The 27,934-nt window shown below is 33.0% G+C and overlaps 1 protein-coding gene across 1 annotated transcript in view; it reads right to left on the bottom strand.

Moving 5' to 3' along the window:
- LOC145673393 (uncharacterized) overlaps positions 1 to 27,934 on the bottom strand; it is a 475,904-nt gene that overhangs the window by 55,531 nt on the left and 392,439 nt on the right. Inside the window, exons 15-18 of the mRNA XM_081743051.1 lie at positions 27,689 to 27,826; positions 25,984 to 26,108; positions 21,487 to 21,682; positions 13,004 to 13,071 (exon numbers count right to left, since the gene is read on the bottom strand). Coding sequence (XP_081599177.1) covers positions 13,004 to 13,071; positions 21,487 to 21,682; positions 25,984 to 26,108; positions 27,689 to 27,826 — 527 coding nt within the window. The remainder of the gene's footprint in view (positions 1 to 13,003; positions 13,072 to 21,486; positions 21,683 to 25,983; positions 26,109 to 27,688; positions 27,827 to 27,934) is intronic.

The following is a 27,934-nucleotide window of genomic DNA, read 5'->3' on the forward strand; positions in this document are numbered from 1 at the left end:
AAATAAATGGGAAACATGTTCTGAATTATTTTCAGATTTCTTATGCTATCATTAAATATATTAGAATAGTAAAAGAGGACTGCTCATGAAATAGTATATTTGCTCTCGATTTTTTTAACTTTTTCATACGAAAAAAATTAAAATTTTAAACTTTGCGCTCTTCAAATATGTTGCCCTCTAGACACGGGCCTGGTTGGACTAATGGGAAATGCGGCACTGAAAACTTACGCTTCGACTCTAATATTGATTGATTTCGATATTTCTTTGTCGCTACGTAACCACCCTGGGTGCTAATGGGAGCTTAATTGGACTTGAATTGAAAGTAGAACTGTTTACCTAAGCGACCACGAAACTATGGATTCGATACTAATATCGATACTTTTCTAGCATTTTTGATATATATCCCGACAGTACTCTTTTCCAGATTGTAAGAAATATGGTTAAAATTGCTCTAGACATATCAGAATTATGTCGAAACACACACATACATCCACTTTCATATATATAAATACAGAGTGAGCGAGCGAGAAAGTGAGAGAGAGCGACCAAAGGCATCACCACTTCCACATTGCAAAAGTATATATCAGGTATTGAATTGAAAATCTATGTAAAGACCTTCTGCTGTGGCAGCTTCATAAGGACAATTCCAGTCTGCTCACGTGACTTTTGGGGTTCATGAATTTCTTGCGAGCGTTCCGACTTTGGATTCTCTGTTTATACCCTCTTTTTACGCTTCGGATAATTTTTCAAGAATATCAATGACATGCTGTAATACGAATGTTCAGAAGTAACCCCTATATGACAAATAGCTGCAAATAAATACACTACATAATTTATTTATTGCGATGATATTATTTTCTTAATTTGTATTTAACATTCACATATATCATAGAATATCAACGTACTGTGAACACCTGTTATATTTTAAACATAATAATCACTATGTTCTGCAATGATTATATGTTATATATATACAACTGACGTATTTTAATGTAATTATTTTATATAATTTTTCATGCATTGCGGAAAATAGAATTTCATAAAAAAACTGACTCAGATGGGAATCGAACCCTCGGCCTTATGATTTAAAATCCAACTGCGTACCACTGAGCTAACACAAGCGCTCCACGAGTAGTACTTCTAGCGATATATAGCGGTATTTAAGATAATAATTACATTCATATCCACTGCAAACGCTGTTTTTGTTCTACTTTGACTTTTATTTTAGTACTCAGGAGAGAATAATGTTCTTTGTCTTAACTTTCACCATTCTTTTACATATGGAAAGGTTCGTTTACGTATCTAAATATTCCATTAAGTATGGAGAGCAAAATGACAAACAAGCATGTGCTGGCATTAATACAGTTTCGAAATATTGTATCATTAAGTATTTCAATCAATGTTGCTTTTTTATATATAATTGGTAACAAGTCTTATTATATTTAAAAGAAGAAAAACACATCTGCAATATTTTTCCAGATTGCAAAGGTTGGCTTCGAGGTTCGAACCTGGTTTACTTTTTCCCGAAGATACCCGAAGTTGGGCTTAGAAAATTTTTGCCTCGAAACAGCAATAAAGAATGCGCTCAACCTTTTTGAGACAAGGTGTACCTCTAGAAGTTTGGAGGTTTCTCTTGTTACCTTTTATGGGTATAAAACCACCCAACATTGGAGATTTTGGATTATGTGATATTTTATCACGTTATGAATGATATAGATGCCCATAGTCTTCATAGGACAGAGAAACATTAATGTACACACCTAAAATTTCTTGATGGTATATATACGGCCACCCTTGAACTTTGAAAATTGTCAAATTCTAAAATTTGATATAATAGCTTAAAACCATTATGCACCTTAGCATGTTTGACTGATTCATCTTATTCCTTTTCATGGAAAAAATCCCAGAAATTTAAATTCTGAATCTGTTTGTCAATATGGATAATCTTTAATGAAGGTATATTTCGTTACATGGTTATATGGATGAATGGAACAGGAGTTCTTTTTATTTCATAGGACACAGTTACATTAAAGCATATTCTAGAATTTCGGGAGTGTACAGCCTCACACTGATTTTTTTGAAATTTGAAATTTTTTTAATATCTTCTGGTATTATAGGACTATAGTATATAGTACGTAGTTAAATTTGAGCTTTTCATCTCATTCCCTTTCGCGGGAAAAGTTGCGCATATATTTATTTGGAATGTTGTGATCTCATGGGTCCTATTTAATAATAGGTTATTACGTAATATTGTTATAAAGTTGAGTATAGAATCTTTCATTGTCCTTCGTACGAGATGGGTAAATTAACACATACCCGCTCAAATTTTAGGATGAGTGTGTATATCCACCCCTAAAATTTGAAACTTGCAATTGAAAGGTACAAGCAAGTTTGGTCGGCTTTTTTTTTTTTTTTTGCGTTTCATGAGTAAAATTATTGTCAAAAAATTAGTTTTGGAAGGTTTTTTATTTGTCTCAATTCTTTATCCTTAATATGGTCAAGATCATCTAGCAATTAGATAGATACGTATAGGACCTTAGATTGCTTCCAAAATGTAATGCTTCTTTATATTATTACTATACTTGTTAGTGTAAGGGAAGGGCGCTCGATAATAACACAATGGCGGTTTCCTGGATTCGATTTATGGTGGTAGCTTTTCAGAAGTCCTAGTACAATTTCTGTGATACTTTATCTGTATTAGTTTTTCTATACCTAAACATCATATATAACTTCTGTGTTAGAAAGGAACACAAATCTATACAGTAATTATTACAAAAAGTCGTCAAATTTTAGGAGGATTAAGTTGAATCATTCCCGATACGTCGCTCAGAGAGTTCGATGTTGCTCATATCTGGTCGTTTCTTGAAACAGTAGAATTTGTTGTTAATAAGGTGTAATGAGATACATTATTTAAAATTTCAAAAAAAGGAGATTCAATCAGTTCTTGTGTACTAGTTACTAGTGGCGTCATTGATGGTGCCCGCTAGTACTAATGTGTACACGTAGCGTAATACGGAAGGATACCGTCATAATCGTTCTCAATGTCTACCAAGATAATTGTAAGGGGAAGCAGTCAAATGATATAAGAACTAGTACTTCATTTTTGTAATGGGGTTGCTTGGTTTGAAGTTACGTCTTTATAAATCCTACTTACACCAAAAGATCGAATACCGAGGAGTATTGGAAAAGATAAGTGTATTTTATACGATTAGTGTTTTGAGTGGAAAAATTGTATTCAAGTTTTTCAAAATATATAGAGTTAGTAGTGCTTATGAGAACATTGAATTGATATTGAAGGAAAGTAATAACAACGGTGTTAGACTTGTGAACTTTCCAACATCCAAAAACCTAATTGTGAAGAGTACAAAATTCCCACACCGCGACGTTCATAAATACACTTGGACATCACCAGACGGAAAAACACATAATCAAATTGATCACGTTTTAGTAGATAGAAGAAGACAATCTAGCATAATTGACGTCCGGTCGTTTAGAGGGGCTGATTGTGACACTGATCACTACCTGGTAGCAGAGATAATACGGGAGAGATTATCGTTGAATAAAGGTAATACTCAATGTCCGAAAATGGAGAGATTTAATTTACAGAAATTAGAAGAGAGCCAGGTAAGAGAGGAATACCAGATTGAAGTTTTGAATAGATTCTCGGTTTTACAAGACTCGGAGTGCACTACTGTTGAGGATACTTGGATTGAAATTAGAGATAGCATTAAAAGTTCAGCAATAGAAAAATTGGGACACGCGGAAATACGTAGGAACAAACCATGGTTCGACCAAGAATGCATTAAACTAGCAGAGAAGAGAAAACAGGCAAAAATTACGGTGGCTACAAAATCCGAATGAAATAACTACACAAAATTTCGCAGATATCAGGCGGGAAACTTCCATAACTTTTAGAACAAAGAAACGGGATTTTTTGAAAGCTAAAATTAAGGAACTTGAAGATAATAGTAAAAATAAAAATATTCGGGACATGTATAAGGGGATCAGCGAATTTAAGAAAGGCTATCAACCTCGTGCTTATATATTAAAGAAATCTGACGGAACAGTTCTCACTGATACGGATAGCCTCTTAAATAGATGGAAAGATTTCTTTGACGATTTCCTGAACACGCAGCCAAAAACTAATGTGCGTGGAGAAAAGGAGATACACAACGCAGAACCGTATATTATAGAACCAAATCGAATAGAAGTAGAAGCCGCTATAAAGAAATTAAAGAAACACAAATCTCCGGGTGTAGATGAAATTCCGGCTGAGTTAATTTTAGCTGGAGGCGAAAAATTGTGGAACAAGATACACAAACTCATTCTCCTTATCTGGAACAAGGAAGAACTGCCACAAGAGTGGAAAGAGTCAATCATTATTCCAATTCGCAAGAAAGGCGACAAAACTGACTGTAATAATTATCGAGGCATTTCTCTTCTGTCAACATCCTATAAAATCCTTTCAAATATTCTTTTAGCAAGATTGACCCCATACGCAGATGAAATTATTGGAGATTATCAGTGCGGATTTAGACGAAATCGATCAACTATCGACCAAATATTTACCATTCGCCAAATACTCGAAAAGAAGTGGGAATACAATACTATTTACTATTTACTATTTATTGATTTTAGAAAGGCTTACGACTCGGTTAGGAGAGAAACATTATACAACGTTCTTACAGAACTTGGAATACCGAGAAAGCTAACTAGATTAATTAAGATATGTTTAAGTGAATCCCAAAGTAAAGTCCGGGTAGGAAAATTTTTGTCCACGAGCTTCCACGTCGAAAATATCCTGAAACAAGGAGATGCGTTGTCGCCATTATTATTTAACTTTGTGCTGGAATACGCCATAAGGAAAATCAAAGATAGCAACCAGGGCCTACAGTTGAACGGCATTCACCAGGTTATGGCATATGCTGATGATGTAAATTTAATAGGGGATGATAGCAGAACAGTAGAAATAAATGCAGAGATCTTATTAAACACTTGCAGGGACATGGGTTTAGAAGTAAATGCAGAGAAAACTAAATACATGGAAGTGCGTCGGGACCGTAATACGGCAAATTGTGGAGGCTTTAAAATATTAAATAATACTTTTGATAAAGTCGATACTTTCAAATATTTAGGATCAATATTAACAGACGAAAATCATATTCACGATGAAATTAAATGCCGACTAAAAGCAGGGAATTCGTGTTACTATTCGGTTCAACATCTTTTGTCGTCGCGAATTCTGTCGAGGAATTTGAAGCTTAAAGTATATAAAACGATAATCATGCCTGTTGTTCTGTATGGTTGCGAAACATGGTCGCTTACTCTGAGGGAAGAACATAGACTGAAAGTATTTGAGAACGGGATCCTGAGAAGAATATTCGGACCCAAGAGGAACGATAATGGGGAATGGCGGAAACTTCATAACGAGGAACTACATAGTTTATACGGTTTACCCAACATTGTTAGGGTCGTCAAGTCTAGGAGGCTTAGGTGGGCAGGTCATGTAGCTAGAATGGAAGAAAGTAGAAACGCTTTCAAAGTCTTGACTGGTAGACCCATAGGAAAACGACCATTAGGAAGACCTAGGCGCAGATGGGAGAATAATATTAAGATGGATCTCGCAGAGATAGGAATACAAAGTAGAAACTGGATGAAATTAGCTAAGAATAGAAGTCAGTGGAGAGCTTTTGTGAACGCGGCACTGAACCTCCGGGTTCCATAGGCCATAGAGTTAGTTAGTTGGTAAGTTATTTCCGGAAAACAATTTGCTTTCTTTCATACATTTGAACTTATCTTGTAATATTTAATATATACTTCCTAATTATTGCCGATGTTTTCCTATTTCTTCATGTAGTCGACATATACAGTTGCTGCTGTACAAGAATGCTCCATTCTATTGGGATTTCGTCGATACTTGAAATTTGAAACTCATTATTTATTTTCGCCGATGTGACAAACATGATGTTCGGAAGGTTTATACTTGAATCCTAAGATACCTAAATACATATTGTACTATATTGAATAAAATTTAGTGTATTACGTTGAGTCACACATGAAACGATTTATTATATTTTTTTCTTATGTTAATTCCTTTTACGATTACTCTTCACTTGTTATAAGAAGTAGAAGATACATGTGTGTGCTTCTGCATTTGCATCTGTCTTATGTAACATTTGAAAGAGGTGTAATGTTATCAGCACTATAGTCATAGTTGAGATGGTTGGCTGACGAGTTCTTTTTCCCTCGTTCTTCTTAAAATAACCATAATTAGTGGTGCTGATCTGTGGTAATTAATTTTGCGTGTAAGTTTTGTCATGTGGCTGCTGATAATGTGGTGGATGTGTAATCTCTGACAATGTGTATGTGTGTGTGTGCGTGTGTGTGTGTAAGTTTATTCACGTACTTCCTAAATATTCATTATTTTTTTATTTTTTTATTTTTTCAGAAAAACAAAGAAGAGAATTACAACGTATGCCAATATTTTAATTCGCTTTTTTTTAAATAATTTGTTTCCTGTATAGTCAAACGAGGAATCACAGGCACACATCTACCACTCCACACCTACGAAGAATAAGAATCAACTCAATTCCAACATTTCAAACTTAATGTACTCTCACGTCCAAAATTATTGTTGCATATCTATAAATATGTTTTTGTAAGAATATAATTTGATAACGAATTCGCCCGGTACTTCTTGTAATGTTAGTATGTGTTTATTTGGCAAAGACGTGTATGTGGCAAATTTCATGTCAAAAGAGCAGTAAATAAGAACAATAAACGAAAATAAATGTTTTTTGTCCATTTAGCAACATTTTTGGTTTACTCATTCCAATTTTCGTATTTATAATTCTTTTCCTATGAAATTTACCACAAATATAAATTTCCCGATTATACACATAGTATCAATATTAAAAGTAACCAGCAAAATCATTATCAAATTATATTTTTACAAGAAGACAGTTATAGATATGCGACAATCGTTTTGGACATGAGTGTACAATAGCATCAAAGAAAAATATTTGAGTAAATTATATGTGTATGGAAGAAATAGATACTTCATTTCACATTTCACATTCATCTTCAAATTCAGCTCATTATTTACATTTTACCAGTAATAATTTTACATGTACTAACATTCATTTTACCGGTAATAATTTTACATGTACTGAAATTCAAATAGAATTTATGTTTTTGAAGCCCAGTTTATCTGTAGAAAATTTCCATCTGCATTAAAATTTCAGAAGTAGAATTTTCTGAAATCTCAGACTTCGTTTGGAAATTTCAAATTTCTGATTCTGGGAACTTCTGAAATTGAAAAAAAAAATGGTTAAAATCCTTAACCAGAAAATTTAAAAAATAAATTTTTCGTTACAAACGTATCAGTACCAAAATTTCAGAAATATAATTTTCCAAACAATAAATTATTTTTGAAAACATTATGTTCCAGAAATTTTAAAAATTTAAAGGAAAAATTTCAATCGAAAACTTTCAACAAAATATTTTTTGTGAAAGTAAATAGATTGAAACGAAATTCTGTTTTTGCCTTTAAAAAGATTACAAACTATTTTTGCATCACGAAAAGAATCGAAGTCCTCTGACAAGGCGATAGGATCATTCTTATAAAAACATTACATATTATAGTCCCATACTACCTTTATATGCTTATTTTCAAAATTGACTCATCCGCGGGAAAAGAAGGGTAAGTCAAAGTCAAAGGGATTTTACAAGAGAGCCCTTTTTCCACTTTTAAGATGTATTACTGGTAAAACGGAGCTGAATTTAGTAATTATATTTACTTTTAAGCATAACGTTATATTTAATGTTAAATTCGACATATACTATTTTGCTCATTCGTAAATTTAAATTATCTTGTTATTATTTCTGGCAAATATGACTTAACTCTTTGTGATCATGATTTTTCCCATTTATTAATACAGAAATTAAAACAAAATAAATACTATTTACTAATTTTTCTTGAAATGCAGTTAAGGAGTTGATACAGTAAAAAGGATATGACATCAAACAGGGTGACTTCAATAATATGCAACTAAATATTTTTATATAAAAACAAAGAACTGTACCAATCACAAGATTTTAAAACGCTTACTGACTGCTAGTCCTCATCACTGGGTCCGCACCCACATAGCACACGACGTCCATAGGACGTCCCATTTTGATTCTAATTATCCCATATAGTTCCCGGAATTATTGGGACAATGAGTAGACATCCCATGGACATCCTGAATCGGACTTCCTAAAGGATTTCCACGTCGGATATCCATGGGACGTCCCGGATGGGACAGGATATCCCAAGGAAATCCCACGCCGAACACACCTAGAACCACACTATCCGACGATTTAGGAGTGGACATCCGTTTGGAGTAATGTTTCATATCCAGTTTTCCGGTATATTAGCGGACACCTCGATATCCCGGGTAGGTCCTATGGATGTGCCGGAAACAAACAGATGATCTCGGGATGTCCCGTTGCTCATTGCGGATGAGTCTTGTATGTCCCGTGGACATCCGTATGCTATGTGGGCATATTATTAGAAACCCAATATGAGTTGCTACAATAGTAAAGATATGGCATCATATATCATGGTGACATGTCAAATATGCAAGTAAATATTCATACAAGAATGTAATGAAAGAGATTTGCAACTACCAATCACTAAACACAAGAATTCAAAACAGCAAGACCTCATCACTGGGTCCGTTATTATTAAACACCATATGAGTTGGTACACTAAAAAGGATGTGACATTAAAATATCATGAATAATATTTACATTCCCACATTGCTTATCAAGGGACAACCACAGTGTATTTTTGTCTAAAGTTTTTAAGGATTTCTTATATAGCCAGGGTATTATGGACATAAGAATTAGTCCTTATCACAGTGCCTCAAATAATTCTGAAAGGTGCTGGCGTTTGGCACAGGATGCCCTGAAAATATATTTCCATGATAAGCAAAGCCGTTGGGAAGAAAGAATATCTGAATTAGAATTTTCTATAAATTGTGAAGAACATGAGGAATTAAAATGTTCACCAATGGAATTAACATTAGCTTATAATGTTTGTGATCCAATGGACATTAAATGGAAAATAGATGAACTAAACTTGCGTAAGCGTGATCCCAATATTTTGGCCAGCTCATTAGTAACATGGCAAAGGCTTGGAGATGGAGTAAGCAAATATTTGACCAGCGTAGAAATCCTGTCACCTATGAAGTTCGAGATAAAATTCTTATTAAATCCCAGTAGAAATCCTCTGTAGCTGGAAAGCTTAACAAATCATTAATGTATCGCTGGGAGGCACCATTCAGATCTTGCGGTTTTTGAACTGAAATAGTATTCAAGTAAAATCTCTAAGCAATGAGAGTGACATTCGTAAGACACATGTTGCGCTGACGAAACCTTACAAGGAGAGACGAGACCAACATGTAAATAATTATTCAGTAAGTAATTAAGAAGTAAAAAGATCTTGATTTCAATCCATGGTTTAAAGTGTATTTAAGGTTAAATTTATATTTTTGCTATAAATCATATTTTTCCAACCGAACTATCGTCACTCTAGTCAATCAGAAATTCCAATTTATTAATATACATATATGTAAAATGGACACGCTTAAATTTTATGTTTGTATTTATCAAACGTGAATATTAATGTATTGTTTGTTCTTTCCAGACCTGGTATTGTAGCTCGTCCGTATATGTATGTTTAATATTGTGATCGGTTGGACTTCACTTCTTTATGTAAACCTTGCTCTATAGAAGAATAGATCTGCTGGACGGAGTTCATTCCCGCATAGGTATCACTAAAAGAATTGTCAAACTGTAAGTGTTACAACTGTTATATATTATTTATTTAAGAGGAAAAATATATCCTATTAGTAAAGTATAGCTAAATTGAGGTGAGGTGAGGTGATTTGAGTTTAGCGTCCCGTTCAGCAGCGAGGTAGCTAAATTGAAATTTAAGTTATCCTTGTATCCACGCTTGCAATATAAGAGATTGCAAATTTATAATTTATTTTGGATATGGACTACAGACTTTAGACCTACTAATCATGATATTAGATCGGGTGAGTGAGAAGGATGAGTGATAGTGAATGTTTTATTTGGGGGATTTTTTTTATTTTAGTTTAAATTTGTTTAGTTGGCATCAATCTTGAGTGGAATGTTATTAGTAGAGGGTTAAATTAACTTCCGGCTGGACAAGATTTCAAAATAATTTATAATTCAAAAATAAAAACAATCATCATTATTTTTATTTTTCCTGGCTAGGACGAGTGTGTAACATGTCACTCTGTAACTTACTTACGCAAATAAATAAATAAATAAATAAAAGAGTGTAACATTATTTTATATATTTTTTTCTATTTTGAGTCTTCGATAAAATAGTTTCGTTTGTCCAAATTTGCCTTTAGTGGCGAGGCTGTTACTTCACCCAGCAATTGAGTTATCCTGATTAGATGTATGCTGGAAATATACTCGGTAAAACCTATCTATCGCAAATTGCTAATTTATTCTATGATAGAATTGTGTGTACATAACAAGTGAATTCGATTCGATATTCTAAAGTGTGGATTGTTAATTATTTAATATTCTGGTGAATTGTTTGGTAATTTTCTTAAATTTAAATCGGCTTCATATATGTTCAAATGGAGACTTAACTCTGTGATTAAATGGGATATAGACAATTTGTATTAACCATACTTATAACTTCCTATATTCGATATATACAGTATGTTGAGAATTCGGTGAAATTATACAATATATTTCAGGTCGTTGTGGTACGTGATTAACTTGAGATTTATTGAGACTAATATTAAATTCAGTTGCATTTGATTTAATGTGTCAAATTAGTAGCAGCGAGTTTAATGACTTGTAAGGAAGTTGTAAATTCGATTGATTTTTGTTATAAAGATGAGATTACTAAATAATTAACTTATTATTTAACGAAGCTAATACTAAAACCTTTACTTATTTATGGTTTTTGCTATTGGCCTAATTTCTAGGAAAGTTGTATGGTATCCATATTTAAGCTGAACATATGGTTGTCTTTAGGATTACTCGCAACACGCATACATTATATATATATATATATATATATATATATATATATATATATATATATATATATATATATATATATATATATATATATATATATATATATATTGTTTCTCAAATGTGACGGGTATTCACAGTTGAGAAGCCCGTATCGAGTAACGAGCTATTATCTAAATATACTATTTCTCACTGCTGGGTGCGCTGCGAGATTCTGTTAAATCCCAGACAGTGGTATGCTGACGAAAGGTGTCTGCCTCTTGGAGAGCAACGCACCGTTCACTGCTCGAATGTTCGAGAGACAGATGCATGGCACTGGGTATGAAATCCGTCATAGTGCTCGTTTTCTCTTGACTGCATACCATCTTCAATATACATTTTCCCAACCATGTAGTCAGTTCTTAGGAGAAATTACTTCTGCCATGTTGCCACGCTGCTTTCTGAGGTGCACCAATGGATTTTGGACGACTATCGGACGTATAACACAGCAACGGTGCAGAGGTACGAGCTGTATATTAACACATGACCTTCATAGGTATGCGGAATCACACATGTAAAATTGCATCGCTGTACGATATGTAGAAGTGCTTCATGGTGAAATTTACTCGTGTAAGTCTCGTTAGCAGGCAAATTTCAAAGAAATCATACATGTGGAAATTACTTAGAAACTATTCATTTGCAACTCTCGATTCATATAGGTGAAAATGTTTCACAATATTTGTAGAATATCCCATTACAAGGAATTCACCAAATTACCAGTCACCCTGTATATTGAGTCTGACAAAACGTGGAAGATGGACATAGTTTGAGTACGGATTCAGCTTTATCATGCGAAACTACATCAAAGTTAGTTAATTTCAGCTCTGAGACAAAATTTTTGTTGACCAGTGTTACAATATGTATGAGGCATATGTCAGAGAAGAGGGGATTTCTTAGAAAGTAAAGTGTAAAAGTACACTAACGATTTCTTGCGCACCCAGCAGCATACATTAACATCCATTATATGTAGCACACATGAAGTTGTCAGTGTATAGTTATGCACGTATGATTGACACAGTGAATGGCAATTGCTACAGTAATATAAAGTCCACTGAAATCAAGTATTAGTTCCTCATGCACTTTCTCCACACGAGAGTAAATAATGGTGGAGAAATTTGTTGAAATTATACGTTATCAATGAGTGAGCAATATTGAGTTAAGGGAAAGAACATTCATTGTACAAAATATCATTAAAATGCACAAGGCAACCAAAGGAGCGATAGTCCTCGTGTTCGGCTTAAAGATCTTGAATAATGTGTGTATGAGTTAATAGGATTCAATGGTCATTTTATCGTTCCAGCATTAGTTATGATGTTTCCTGAAGCGTTATTGAACATAGTAACAGGTAATGAAAGAGGCATTTCCTACGTTGCTAGTGAGCCAAAGTGACAAAAAATTCAATACCGTTGCCCAGATTTCCCGAAGACCCGGCTGAGCTCACGAAAGAAGTCATTATGTCAACAAAGTTTTTGAAAGTGTTGTTAAGACACTAAAAGTATTTACACTTTAATGGTCATTATGGGAGGAAATAAACAAGCTATGTCTTGTATGGAGTCCCCAATAAAATGTTAGTCCTATTTAAATATTGTTCTGTTAGTCTTAATAAGATATATTACCTTTTCGACAATTACTTCATATATATACTAGTATATGAAAAATCACTTTATTAGATTTTCTTCTGATTACACACACTATAAATTTAATTTTATAATATGCATTCATATTTATAAGAATGTTAGTAAAAAATTATTATATTTTTTATTTAATTTGAAAATCTTCATTAATATCGTATAGGTAACCACACATTCAAAAAGCACTTTTCTTGTATATACAAAATGAATTTTTTAATAGTAAGTGCAAATCAGATATACATTAAAGAATTCAATCTTACCTCCCATGATACTTGAAAACTTCTTCCTGTAATGTTTTTGAAAGTGAAGTGAAAGTCAGGTTGTGGTACTGAAAAATAATCATAAGTAAAATTTATATAATCAGGATCACAAAAGTAGATCTGAATCAGCTGACAATAAGATATTCAAAACTAATTTTTGAATAGCATTAATTACATATATAGTTATGTAATTGGGAGCGGGGTGGTATCAAATATCCTCATTAAGTATTTTGTATTTCTGACTTACTAATGAAAATATTGGTCAGATATTCTTCAAGAATACTGATTAAATCATTTTCCGTTGAGTTAATCCTATACAAACGTCAACATATTAATGCCTTCTCTTACAAAAGCCAAGATTTAAATACAGTATGTTGCTTTTTCATGTTTTCACCGTTTGGGTCATCGCTTATATAGATCATATATAAATACGAAACAAAATGTTAACACGTCAAAAATACAAAAATGAGATAATTATTTATTCTTCATGTGCTGATGAGTTTTGAAAGTAGGCTAGATCGTACCTGAATATGATTTTTAAAGGTTAATTTTTGGAATGTAAACGTGTCGAAACTATTTTCAAATTTACTGTTAATTTTATACTACTTTTTAGAAACCTAAACTCTATTTTCCAAAATATAAATTGTTACTATTACTGTATTAATAAAGGTAGTTGTTATATCAGTAACAGTACTAACAGTGATATTGATAATAACAATTGTAAGAAATGAAACACATATATGATATGGTCTTTTTACTATACTTCTTACATAACTATGTAAAAAAGAAAACATAGGCCTTTTATGAAAGAACTACAATGTAATATACGAGATGTTTCAAGTAAGATAATAAATTAATACGAACAATTATATAAGAAGGAATTCTCTTTTCTCTGCTTTTCCAGTGATATATTACAAACAGTTTTTACGTTAGACTAACATTTTTTTACTGCGAAATGTTTCCTCTTTCGTCGTGTTGTAGTCTCATATTTGTTTTTTTTTTTTTTTGTCAGCCTCCTTGGTCAAAAGCTAGTACCAACAAAAACGTCCAGGTTTCTCATAATCAACAGCGTCATTAGCAAGTCTTTGAATGATACCTTGTTCTTTCTCATACGTTACCTAGGTATTACTCTATAAAAGCTCACATACTTAAGAAACGGAACAACAATTCAAAATTAAATAGACCTCAAACATTGATGCTATAAAATCTTAATATCACAGATAAAATCTTTCTTTCAAGTTAAAAATAAAGCAAATGCTATTTGAAACACAGACTGAAGTAGACGTGTACGGGGATACCGTACTTGTAGCTTTATTAGGACATTTACACAGTCTCAGCTTCATGAAAGAAAAATTATTTGACCTTATGGGGATATTTATTCTGTTTGAAAACTGTACGAAGTCTCAGAACGGTATAGTTAATAATGTATTTCAGAAGATTACGGAAAGAACTAGCTGAGGTATACTGTGCCTCAATCCGCCTTGTTAGGTTAATTATATATATATTTTATGTTGTTGATACCATAGCCCGAAGAAATCTGTCCGACATATTTTTATACTTTTATGGTTATAACATAATAGTTTCGGGCTTGCTAGTTCTTGGCTAATTATTTCTAAAATGTTTTTATATAAGTGCATCATGTTGTAAGGGTGATTTCGATAGTGTATTCGTTTCAGGGTAATCTTGTTTGATATGTTTAGTATGTACTATTTATGAACTAATATACCTGAACGTAGTTTAAAGTTTTGGCATTTAGAGCTTAAGCTTATTTTTCTCGTTAACGTAAGACTTTTGACACTATTGATACATTTGCTAAACCATATGAAGTAAATCAACTGTAATTCCTTTACTGACAATGTCGACAAAAGTACTAATTTAAACTACCTTTTATAGGCAATGAAAATGCTTCCATGACGAGGGTATTTGACTATTTGTGCTTCAGAAGAATTTACCATAAAAGATTAATATTATGTATTAACCACCCATCCTTCAAATAATATTCCTGCTGTCAAACTGCAATCTAGTCTGAATTCTCGTTTTTCTAACTACCTTTTTTATTTATTACAGTTCTATTGGTTGGGAATACAATGACCTTTTCAGTATTTCATTCACTATGTTCCAAGCATTTTCCTGTTGTTATTTAATGTCATATCAATTGTGTAATGTCCTTAAAATATCTAATTAGGTCGCTCAACTATACCCGATGTTAGTTCCGAGCACGAATGTCCAGATTAGCTAATTCGGTTTATGCGCTGAATGAACTTTAAGCTCAATAAATGACCGTGAACCTGTGTAACCACTAATCCTATAAGTTTCTAACAAATCATAGTCCGAGTCCGAAAGAGCTTGACCATGTGTGGCTAGCTCGTCTGAGTGCGAGCCTCACTGAGGATAGCAAGACCGAGTACTTCGTAAATGGTATCTCATTGAGAAAAACCCGAGCACGAGTAAATTATAGTGTGAGTTACTGGAAGTTTCATTGAGATTAGCAAGCGGAGCTCTATTGAGGATAGTGAGACTAAGTCTGTGTGGGAAGAATAAGCTCAATTATAAAATGTCGAGCAATTCTTCCGTTCACCAGAAAAATGTATAGCTTTTATGGATCAAGTAATCATGGGAAAGGAATATCTTTAGCTAGACGTTTTGCTTTGCATGGAATGTCAGGTCTTGACCCTTGTCTTCCATTTGAGTTTTAAATTTTCATTATGTGTGCATATGTATTCAGTGCTTATGTCTTACAACTGTCGCCTATCCCTTTGTTAAATATCAATGCTTATTGGATTTACAACAGTCTCGTTGACTACATCATCTATATATTAGTCTCCTTATGCTGTTGATTCCGACGCTGAGACATAGTTGTTTGGAGAGTTTTTCATCATCCTCCAATAGTTAACTGAACATTTGACCTGATGTTCGCTAGGAAAAAGGCATGCAGATCTTTATGAATTACGATTATATAATAATGATTCCGGCTATTCACATTAGATCATTATATATATATATATATATATATATATATATATATATTAGAGTGGTCCTTAATTTTTGATTTCCTACTTTCTTTGGACTCACCCCCTAAAATGGTTCCATATGGGACAAAATTAAGCCAGGAGAAAAATCAACTTCATTGAATAATATTAAATGGTGCCCCAAGCGACCTAAAATTTTGAATCCGATTACAGTACATAATATATGGGAAGAATCTGGAATAAAATCTTGTAATTTAGAAACTGCTTAAGGGAATGCAAAAATACCCTGAATAATGGAACTAGAGGAAGAAACTCATCTAATGTTTTATAGTATTGTCACAGCGGCCATCTTGAAGTCCGCCATCTTGGATTCAGATCAAAATTTTCAAATAGGAAGAGGGTCATTTGACATATCTTTTCGAGGTGGCATTTCACCCGAAACACAAATCTGGCACTATTTTAAAGATAGCCTTAGTCGTCTAAGAATTACTACCTGTGAAAATATTTCTCTTTTTCACAAGTAATAACCCTTACACAACTAAATGCAAAGACATGAGTTTGGCTCGAAAAAAACAAGAGGGATATGCGCGGCTTCATTAGAAAGAGGAACGCAAAAGGAAAATGCACTTCTGAAAATGATTTGTATGAATTTTACACCAAAATACACGGAGGTAAGCATTTCAAGAAATGAATAGTAAAACCCAGTTGAGTATGTAAGATAAAATGTAAATATGTTCCTGTGTGCGCCCGGACCCTGCAAGAGATGTAAAAGGGGAAAAACTAATTTTAAAACTTCAAGGCAGGTTGCTGCTCTTGATCGATACAAGTCCACTGATAGAACGAGAATACATATTCTGACAGCGACGGCAGAAACATTAGGCCATAATGTAAAGGAACTAGTAATAAATATGCATCGATGCTGAGAGAAAATCCGTAGCGAAGTTGCATAAGACCACAAAAACAATTTCGGAGTGCATCAAGTGCGTTAGTTGTGCAATGAGACGGAAAACTACTGCCGAATTTGACTGGTAGAGAGACTATCGACGGGTTATCAATATTTATTACAGGAGATGCTCATGAGAGCCTAATTTGGGTTCTCAGTTTGTCATCATGAAGAGGAGAACGAACATATTATTTCTACTACAGTTCATTAGTTTGAAGAATGGAACTTGGTAAAGTTCGTGCAGGCAGGTTGTTGTCACACTATTCCTTGCAATATGTGTCATGTGAACGGTGCTTTCATTCTGCTAGAGCAGATGCTCCAAAATGATCTTCTATACCTTCCTTGTAGACACTACATTTATGAATTGGTTTTAAAATGTGTATTTGACAAGTGTTGTGTTTCGTTTGCATCTGGACCGGACGTTCCCATATTTAAGCATTTTCAGAAGGATTGGTCTAAAATAGATTGTACGAACTTTATTCCAGAATTGATGATGATAATGACGTAAGAAACAACATTTCAGATGTAAGAAATGAAGTATTGAATTTTGCTATCAAACTTGTAGAAGCAGGACACCGCAGAGAAGATTACAGTAAATTTTTATAACTGACATTCTTGGATGGCATACCTCCTCGAAAAGTTTTCTTTCGTTTGCCTGGAGCAATTCACCATGCAAGGTAGATGGGAAAAGCAATATACTGTTTAAAAATATTTCTCTTTCGCCAACATTTTCGTTTAAGCAAATAGAAACGGGTCTTCGGAGAGCATGAATTTTTCTGATACGACTATATGTCCAAGCTTGATTTAAATGTCATCAAGTATCCCATTCATCATTACAAGACCTGCAATTTTTGAAAGCTTTCTACAGTTATATGCAAATAGATAATGAATTATCTGAAGTGGCTCTTTCTAAATTTTCTCGGCATCTCTGGTACTTGAAGGAGGAATACGTAGCATTGGAGTTTTTTGATGATGAAGCTAACATAGTGGAAAAACAAAAATTGGTTGAAAGAATTAAAACTGTAAGGAGAAACCGTGAAACAGCAAAGAGGCTTGACGCAAGGATAATACCATAAAAATTCTTGCGAAAAGAGAAATCAGTGATTTTGATACAACAAACAACTTTTTGTCGTGAGATTTAAAATACCCAAAGGGTTTCTTGAGTGTGATCCGATTTGATGGTCAGATAACAAGAACTATCTTCAAGGAAAGACAATAGTTAAATTCATATCCGTAATAAACGATGCAGCAGAGAGGGGAGTGAAACTAACAGATTACAAGATCGTTTTTACGAAAAATGAGTATCAGAAACACTTTCTTTTGCACATTGTGAATTCTCATAGATAACCTTTTCCTAGACGTGACAAAAGTGAACTGTGTAGTATATAAGATTGAAAACCTATTGAAAACTTACCCCAAAGCTACAGTACTACATAAATAAGGGATATTTCAATTTCTTCCATGTTATATTTTTTTCTTTTTCCTCATAATGGTCTATGAATCATCTTGATGGAAAAACTTATTGGTAGTTCACGGGGAAACAAAGATTTAACTTTCTCTAGCAGTTTGTTTCCAGTTTATGTAAAATACTTCCAAAATTCTTACAAATCTGTGGTCCATAACTACAATAAAATAACATTACATTGAAGCATTTCGTTTTTCACACGTAATAACTCTTACAAGATTACTGGTAGCTTGAAAATAATACGAGATTTGTGCTTCTGGGAAAACGCCACCTCAAAATTGTATGTAACATGACCCTCTTCCGATTTGAAAATTTTGACCTGAATTCAAGATGGCGGACTTCAAGATGGCCGCCATAATAATGCTATACAAAATTAGGTTGTTCATTTCCTCTATTTCCATTATCCGAGATATCTTTCCATTCCCTTAAGCCGTTTGTAAATTACAAGAGTTTATTTTAGCTTTTCCCCATATACTATGTATTGTAAACGCATTCAAAATTTTAGTTCGTTTGGGGCACCATTTAAAATTATTCAATGGATCTAATTTTTCTCCTGGCTTAATTTTGTCCCATATGGAACCATTTTAGGGGGTGAGTCCAAGAAAATTCCTAAATTTATTTTTCCCCATATAAATAAGGATCACCCAAGATATATATATATATATCTTTAAGTAAATGCTAATGTTTAAATTAGTCTTTATCAGCAGTACTGTTTATAAAAATTATAAATTACAACTATTTAAATATATCGAAGTCGTTAATATGAGTTGGAAGTGATGATGATGATACGTATAACGATAACCTTATATTATATTTGCTGTAACCCTCGTATAAATAAAAGAAGTCATGGTATCAAGAGTCCACCAGTCGCAATTCTCACAAGAGCAGAACTATGGTATTTACTCCGCAAAAGGTGCCTCTTCTCTCCCAACAACTTTGACTCCTTTTATCTCACCATTTTAGGCTTGGAATTTGTGTGTATTGTTACCTCACCCACCGCCGTACAATTCGAAGCGTAAAGTGTGCAACTACATTTTTAAATGGGTATTACTAATTATTAATTATCACTATTCATTACGTCATATATCTATATCTACATCTATCAATCTATCTATCCATCTATCTATCTACCTATATATATATATATATATATATATATATATATATATATATATATATATATATATATATATATATATATATATATATATATATAATTGTGTTAATCACACCATCAAGAGTTAATACACTATTATTATATATAAGAAGTCGTTTCTTCAGAAAGATCTAAACATTCCAGCGGAAAAATATTTTGCTCAATAGTGTATCTCTCCGTATATCTTTGTCTCCAAGAGAGAAGTGCTCGCGTCTGGCGGGCAGTGGGAATTAAGACTTAGCACAACATAATCGAATGTAATATTAATCCCACTTAATAGTGTATTTATCTCTAAAGTTAGTTAGTAAAAGCTATTCTTTAACTTGTGAGAAACTGTGCTAAAATGAGAATATTATAAGATGTATGTGCAGTTTCCTTTCTAAAAATTTCGAACATCAAAATATAGTAGTAACAATCAAATCACGGATTGATAGATATTCTTAGGTTGTTCTGCGTCAATACATACCCAGGATCCAACGGAGTAGCAGCATTCTAAGATCCAACAATAAAAAGTATTCTTTAGAATATCTTTAATTGTGATGAGAGATATGTACTTTCTCCAAAAGTGATTGTATTTACACATTATGGCGAACAATCTTTCGTAATCGTAACGATTCGCGTTTTCTGAATAATACGAGCGTTCTAACCGTCCGTGTATTATATGTATGGGCCATTTGTGAATTATATATATATATATATATATAGATATATATATATATAATATTTCTTCAAGTAAATCCAAGGTGTGTTATGAAGAAAATGTGAAAAAATCAAGTGATTCAATAAAAGTGTTGTCAGTACAATTTATTTCCGTTGCATTTGTAATTATTTCAATGTTATAATAATTATACTCATATTAGTGTCAAATAGGATCATGAATATTTAAAAAGTAAGGTAATTATATTAATATATATTAATAAGGTACAATATTAATATGTACATGCTGTGATCTCTTATTTCGTTCTATCATTAGGCACAATGCAATGCAAACTAGGCATTGACTATCGAACGAGAACATTAAGTGTTTATTCTAAAATCCTGTGAGCCTTGATACCTTCCTCCCCAGGGCTGTACGAGACCATTTAAATAACTAATCCGAGGTTAAATGAGAGCGCGTAGCAAGGAGAGCTTAGGCTCCCAATACCAGATACAGTGCGATCTCCCGTTAATGATGGTGAGCATCCATGTAGGGAGCTATCAGCATAATTAACAATTGAGAAAACTGGGATGTGCCACAAACACGATGTGGAGTTAGTATCTTTAATACTTGGTTTGAATCCCGGTCTACATCATTTGTGTTCTCTTTTGCTTGAAACCCGTACTCTTTGGTTGGTGTTATCCAGCACAGGATACCCCATCCGTCGTATACGTTCAATAATATTGAAGAAATCATTGCTATTTTAGGTCACTTTTGCAACTACTACTGTTCAGAGGCATGGCCAATTAAAATTTTACTCTCAAAAACATCTTCCCACAGCCACTATGAAAGTACAAAGATTATTCTATAAAGATCAAGGAGTAATTTTCAAAATATTTTCTACTAATGTGGGCAGAAACAAAGCGTAGGTAATGACAACATAGGAGACAATTTCCTGCCCATTATTTCTGAAGATTATTATTTTATCAATTTTGATTAACACTGTCAGTATGGAAATATTCTTAATATTCACAATTTCCTCTTAATGGAAATATTTTAAGTTGCAAATGTTTTCATTTTCCAAATGACTTTGTTACTAATAATCATCTTACTTGAGACAATACATATTATAATAGCTATCGTCGTACAAACTTTGGCGTAAGTGAGGAACTGTTCTTACAAAACATGATATCAAATAAGTGCATAAATTAATCATAAGACATTCAGCTCGCTTAACTCTATATGCTATATTTATAACATATAAAGGAAAAAAACTTATTTTGGAATACAATTTGAAATTATAAATCACTTACTTTGACATTCTGTGGATGCCTCTAATATTGGTATATTCTCATTTTGATAGGAATTACCATCTTCATTAATTAGAACAATTCTAATGTTATACTTCTTTCCTGGAAGAAGTCCCGTCACCTCCTTTGTGCCAACACCATCTTCAAGCTCTCGAATTTCATATGGTTCCTTCTTTAGCCAATCAATTTCACCTTGGATCTTGGTAAGAAATACTTAAATAATCAATGTGTTTCCTTTGTAGGTTACTATAAGTATATATTTTAGATCAATTATGTTGGTGTTAATTCATACCAATACTGGCCTTTGCATACCGAAATTGACTATGATGATTTTCACTTCAAACTGATAAAGTAGCACAAGATTATAAAATATCCTAACTTAATTTTTCTAGTAATATCCTCACAGAAATACATAACTGTATATGTGCAATAAACAACCTTGGATTACCTCTTGTCTATTCTCTTACTCTGTTCTCTGAGATGAAGTTTATAGATTCAATAAAAAATTGTGTTCTTGTTACCATTCACATTGTAATAGTTCCTTACACAACATCCCTCAATTGTTTTATACATTTATGCCTTAACTCGGTGAATCATTCACAGAAAACACTAATGAAATATTTCCTCAAAACGTCTTTAAGTATAATTACTTGTTTACTCAATATGTTTGCTGTTCATCGGAGAGACACAAATGGCACGTATTTGATAAATCACCATCAATGTTAGCCACGAAGTAGAGGGTTAAACGCTAGAATTCTGCTAAGATTTATGGCTTTCATGGTGATCACTATAAAACAAAAATGATAATAGATAGTGAAAAGCAGTTTTCTACAACCTACAATATGCATTCTTAACTCTGTACTAAAATCGGTAGTGGTAAAAATTGAATACAATTTGCAGTTTTATATCATTACAGATAGAGCAAAGATGATGAGCGATACAGAGAAACGGATTTGGTAACTTATTTACCATACTATGAATAACCTCTCTCTCTCTTCACTTAACCATCTGTTCAAACCGAAAGTAGAAGAAATCAACCACTTTCGGCTTTGACGTTGAACGATGTAGAGCGAAACTAATAGATAGCTGGAAAAAGATTTTCTACAATTAATTTTATTCCATGTATTACATATTCACGCTTATATCTATTCTCAAACTGGAGAAAGTAGAATCCTACTATTACTTTCGGTTTCAATATTGAAAACAAAATATTACGCCACATAAACCAAACTCTTTCATGTGATGTAAAGTAACATTGCCACATATTTTCTTATCTGTTCCAGTTTCTTTGTTTTAAAAAAATCGTGTGATTCAGCCAGTTATGCTAAAGTTATAGTATACGAACTATCGCATAATGATAATGAAGAGAACGCTGAAAGGATATGGCATCCATACTAGATCGGTTTCCAAATTGCTGAAGTTAATTCTTTTACAGTATGTGTTGTTTACATGAACACTACGTTTAAACTGTGGATAAGAGTTTTCTTGTCTGTACATGTAAAGGCACCATGCACATTTGTAAATGGTATCGGAAGGTAACGCATAGTTGCACCAAACATAGTTGTATATACTTCAATTACTTCATTGCAACTGTCTGTTCTGATGACAAACTTTTCTAAATTTTACAAAGTTAACAAAAAGGGTTTCAAAGAAACTGTTATTTGTGTGTCTTATTATTACTAATTACTTTTGTGTTTTATATTGTGAAGTATGGGTATGACTTTAACTACTTATATATATTTACCTTTCGTGGTACAACACAGTTTAATTACGCGAGATAATGGTAGAACACGAATGTTACATCTTCCACGCTGTCCACTAAACTTTCTTTGAAGTGGTGTACCTAAATGTCTCAGTTGTAATAATACTAATCGTAGTAGGTAATGTACGTTGTACATAAAAAGGCTTTTTTGCATTGCTTTCTCACTCCATGTTTTGTATGCACTCAACCACGCTCGCATTTACTAAGGTCGTTGTTCTCGTGTTTTCGAAGGTTCACGTAGGTCCTGACAGTTCCTTTATGTGAGTTCGGAGTTTATGAGAAATCTTGCCTCTTGTTGACATGAAAGTATGTGTTTTCGATATCAGTAATGTTTAAAAACGAATGTGATTGATACTGTTACTGAGAGGACTTTATTCAGTCAGAAATATTCTTTTATATTTGTTACATCTTATATAATTTGTGTGCATACCTTGATCCACCTGAACTTGATTGGTACTCTAATATTGGTCACTGGCGATTTCTTTATGCTGTCGCGTATATCGAAAGTTAACAAATAATGAAATCATTAGTTATTAGGGAAAATCCCCAAAATTCAACTTAAATGCTAGATTGCTTTTCCTATTCCATCTCTGCTTCAGTTCAATACAAAAACACCAGCATCCTTTAGCGGAGAAAATAATGATTCAAATACATCACTACAACATTGTAAAAACCATCGTATACATGTCAAGGGAAGATCGTGGAAGAGCGTTGAGGAATTTCAGCAGGTCTCGAATAGCAAGCTAGTTGACTGCTAAGTTCTGGGAAAACTTTTAAGCCTTTCATGCTCAATACTGCAGAGGGGAAAGTCGTTTAGATGATCGCATTAAAAATATGATTTTAACAACCGTCACGCAGATAGGGCATACATTACTCATACAGCACTAAGCAAGTGGATAAAGAAATTCAGGGAAACAGTGTATGTGGCCAACAAATAAAAATCAGATGTTCCATGCACGGCGATTGACAAAACAACGTCAATAAAAGTGCTGGAGCATTTACCAATGGTCCGAATGGGAGCACTCATCATTTGTCAAAGGAAAGTGGTGTTAGCTCCACATCCACCTTGCATATTCTGTCTTTACATAAGTGTCATCCCTATAAGTCTCACGTGTTTCAGCATCTTTTAGAGGTTGATTGCAATTGGCGTTTGGAATTCAGAGATTAGACAACACAGACAATACGTCAAAATCCTGTTTTGCATATGACGTTTTATTCACACATGAGGCAACGCTTACATTTTTGGTGAAGTAAGAAAGAGAATGTTAATCGACACCAATCCCCATTGGTGAGAAGTATCTGCATTCGTTCCCTGAAAGATGATTCGTGCTGTGGCGTGGGTCTTCTATTTATCAATGGTACTTTTACAGGAATCGATAATAGTCTAACGTTGAGGAAGATATTTTGCAATCTTTACTATCTGAAGGTTGGATACTCACTGTCTGGAGGTAGAGGTGGAAGACACTACCAACACGATGGTTCCAGTTCACATTGTGGCAATTTGTGTTCCTGAATATTCAGATGTAAGTTTTCCAACTCATGGATCGGTAGACGTAGTAGTATCAAGTGGTCATCACGTTCCCCTGACCCACTCACTTGATTTTAACTTTGGGAACATTTTAAATTCATTGTATATTCGTTGAATATTCGGTTTATTGACCACCTAATGGAACACTTATTAAACGCGTGTGCAGCATACCTGAAAGCACTTTAACCAAGGTTTTAGATGAATACGGAGAAAGAATGACTTGCAATTCCACCGAATGGACAACCCACCGAATACATCCTTTAAGCTATAGAAATATGTGGTATGTGACAGACGTTGTAAAAAAAATAGCCATACTTTCGTTATGGTAAATGGTAAGGCAACCCAAACACATCATTTGACTTCAAAGAAAATATCAGATCAGAATAAGATATCACATTGCATAGGTTTCTCTTAAGAAAATGAAAGTGAATTAAAATGGCTGATTTCCAGATGGCGGCCATCGATATCACATGTTCTATAAGTTTTTCTCCACTTGTACTACTTACCTGCATTGTTCGTTATTTTTACTTAGAAACTTTAGCACTTATACAAAATAAATTTTACTACAACAGTGAAATTGGGGCTCCAATGGCTCTGTGGTAGACCGTTTATTTCTGGCTCTGATTCGATACCATCTCGCGTCAATTGCCTTTTGTAGTGAATCGTCCTAGCGTTAATGGGTTTTTCTTACAATTCTTCCATTTCAACTTCCTTCATTGTACAATTTCATTCATTCTTATTTTCGACTTCTTCTTTAGTTTAAACGACATAGCCGTGGGACGTAGAAATGAAAGATTCAATTTCCTTACGAAAGCTAAATTACTTGGCTACATTTCCGTTTTACTATTCATTTTAAACTATAGAATACAATTTATCTTTGGTTTAGATAAACGTAAAAATAAAATTAAAACAATATATATATATATATATATATATATATTACGAGTATTACGTACAATTTAGAAACAATTGACTGTGATTCAAACACAAATATCAAAAGTAATTGTTCTTGAAACGGTAAATAAAATTTCTGGCCATTACTAGAACAATATTGAAAGTATTTGAAAAGAGGACTTCATTAAAGAGAAGTCATAAGAGTCACTCACTTGATTTAGAATCTTGAGTAAAAATAAGTAAATTATATATTTCGAAAGATAGTTCCACAAGGGAACTTGTTACTAAACTCGTGTACTATGAAAATTTAGCTTACCTTATATTGAATTTCATAAAATAGTGGAGAACCTTTTCCATTGTAATTGAGAATGTTGAATCTAAAAGTCAGTGATGTGTATTTTTTTTCTGTTAATGTTGGAGGAGATGATACAACAGGATACGCTGAAAATATAAACAGAACAGTATAAATAATTTACTCTAAACTGATTTGCTATTTTGTAGACGATGAAACCCATTGGGCTGAATACTGCATTCATAATAGCTCCTCATTTACTTTTGTTGTTAGTCAACCTGACCCAGTTCCTATTTTGTATTGCTATATGTGCGAGATTCATTATAATATTCTCGTCCTATCTGCACCTAGTCTTTCCTTATGATATTTTTGCGATTGTATTTCAAGTTAGATTCTGAAAGTGTTTCCAAATTCTTTTCATTCTGTAAACATAACCTGCTCTCATTAGCCTCTTTGACTTAGTGACCCCATCATTATTAGAGAAAATGCATAAATTATGCAGTTTCTTTTTAGGAAGCTTCCCATCCCCATCCCTCACTGAATATTCGCTTGAGAAAAACATTTTTAAATACCTTCAGTCTACATCATTCCCTTAAATTATCTACCATGTTTCGCAAAAATACAGTAGAACAAGCATATGAATCATTTTACATATTTCAAGCTTCGAATGTTTTGACATAATTTAACGAAACAATTCATGTAACATCATAATGTTCGAAATTTTAAGAAATAATCAGGGTCATACTAAGAATTTGGTCACTAATTTCATTTTGTTCATTACTATAATTGAACAATCATATTTGAAAAACAAAAATATTTTTACTAATCAAAATTTCTCAAAATCAAATACGAGAAACTGTAACATCATTGCAAAGAGCTTATTTGGCGTTAAATGATTGATGTTATCTGTAATTTCAAATTACTATGCCCCTTCAAATTTATTCATAGAGTAATAAATGTTCTTAGATAGTACTTTAAATTGATACTTATTTTATTGAATGAAGCAATCTCTTAAGAAATTAATATAAGAAAAGTTTTGTTTACGTAACTTGAATTTGGTATATGTTCTATATATTTATTATTTTACGTTAATGTCTTATTTTACGAAGTTAATAGAAGAAATCGTAACATTAATGAATAATTTCTTATTATTTTAGTCATTAGTGTCCATCTTCAACATCTTGACCTACAGCTTAATGCAAGATCCCAAACATTATCAACTCTTACTTTAAACTAAAGTTGGCTCTTTTGCACCTAATTGAAACAATAATGCAAATTATTACTAAAGAATTTAGTAACAATTTGTTTAAAAAAAGCGAAGTGTAGCAAATTGAAAAGACTGTTAGATACAATTGATACTACGAAAAATACCTGGTAAAACATCATACTCCATATGAATGTACATGTAATATTTTTCTGCACTAGTACCTATAAACTATATTTGAAAGTGTCTTCCAGTATTTCAATAGGAAGCATAAAATTACATTTTACTTGGAGATTGAAATTCTTACGCGAAACAGTAGTTTATAAGATTGAAACAGTGAGCAATCAATTTTAACATCAAAATTGTTAGGAAGTGGTCTGCATTCAAGGCATATCGTTCATAACAGTCTTCATAGTGCACTTAAGTTGAAACGTTGTGTTTTCCTATACACTGCAGATGTATTTATAAATATTCACACATACATTGACATTATAGAACTTTTAATAAGGAAAGGGGTTTACCTACTTTCACGACAAAGTGGTGGATAATATCCATCTGAACAGCCTTCAACGCAAAATCCATTAAATCTATCACAAGATGAATTGGCGGCACAATTATGACATTCTTGCGAACAATCAGCTCCATATCTACCTTCAGGGCAATCTACAATAAAGGAAATAATAGGTAATAATAAACTTCTGTATGAAATGATAAGTGGAAATATATTATGGAAAGCAATAGTAAGATACGAAATACATAATGAAGCATTTG

This window comes from Thermobia domestica, chromosome 16, assembly GCF_964235325.1.
Source record: "Thermobia domestica chromosome 16, izTheDome1.hap1.1, whole genome shotgun sequence".
In the NCBI taxonomy this organism is placed as follows: domain Eukaryota; kingdom Metazoa; phylum Arthropoda; class Insecta; order Zygentoma; family Lepismatidae; genus Thermobia; species Thermobia domestica.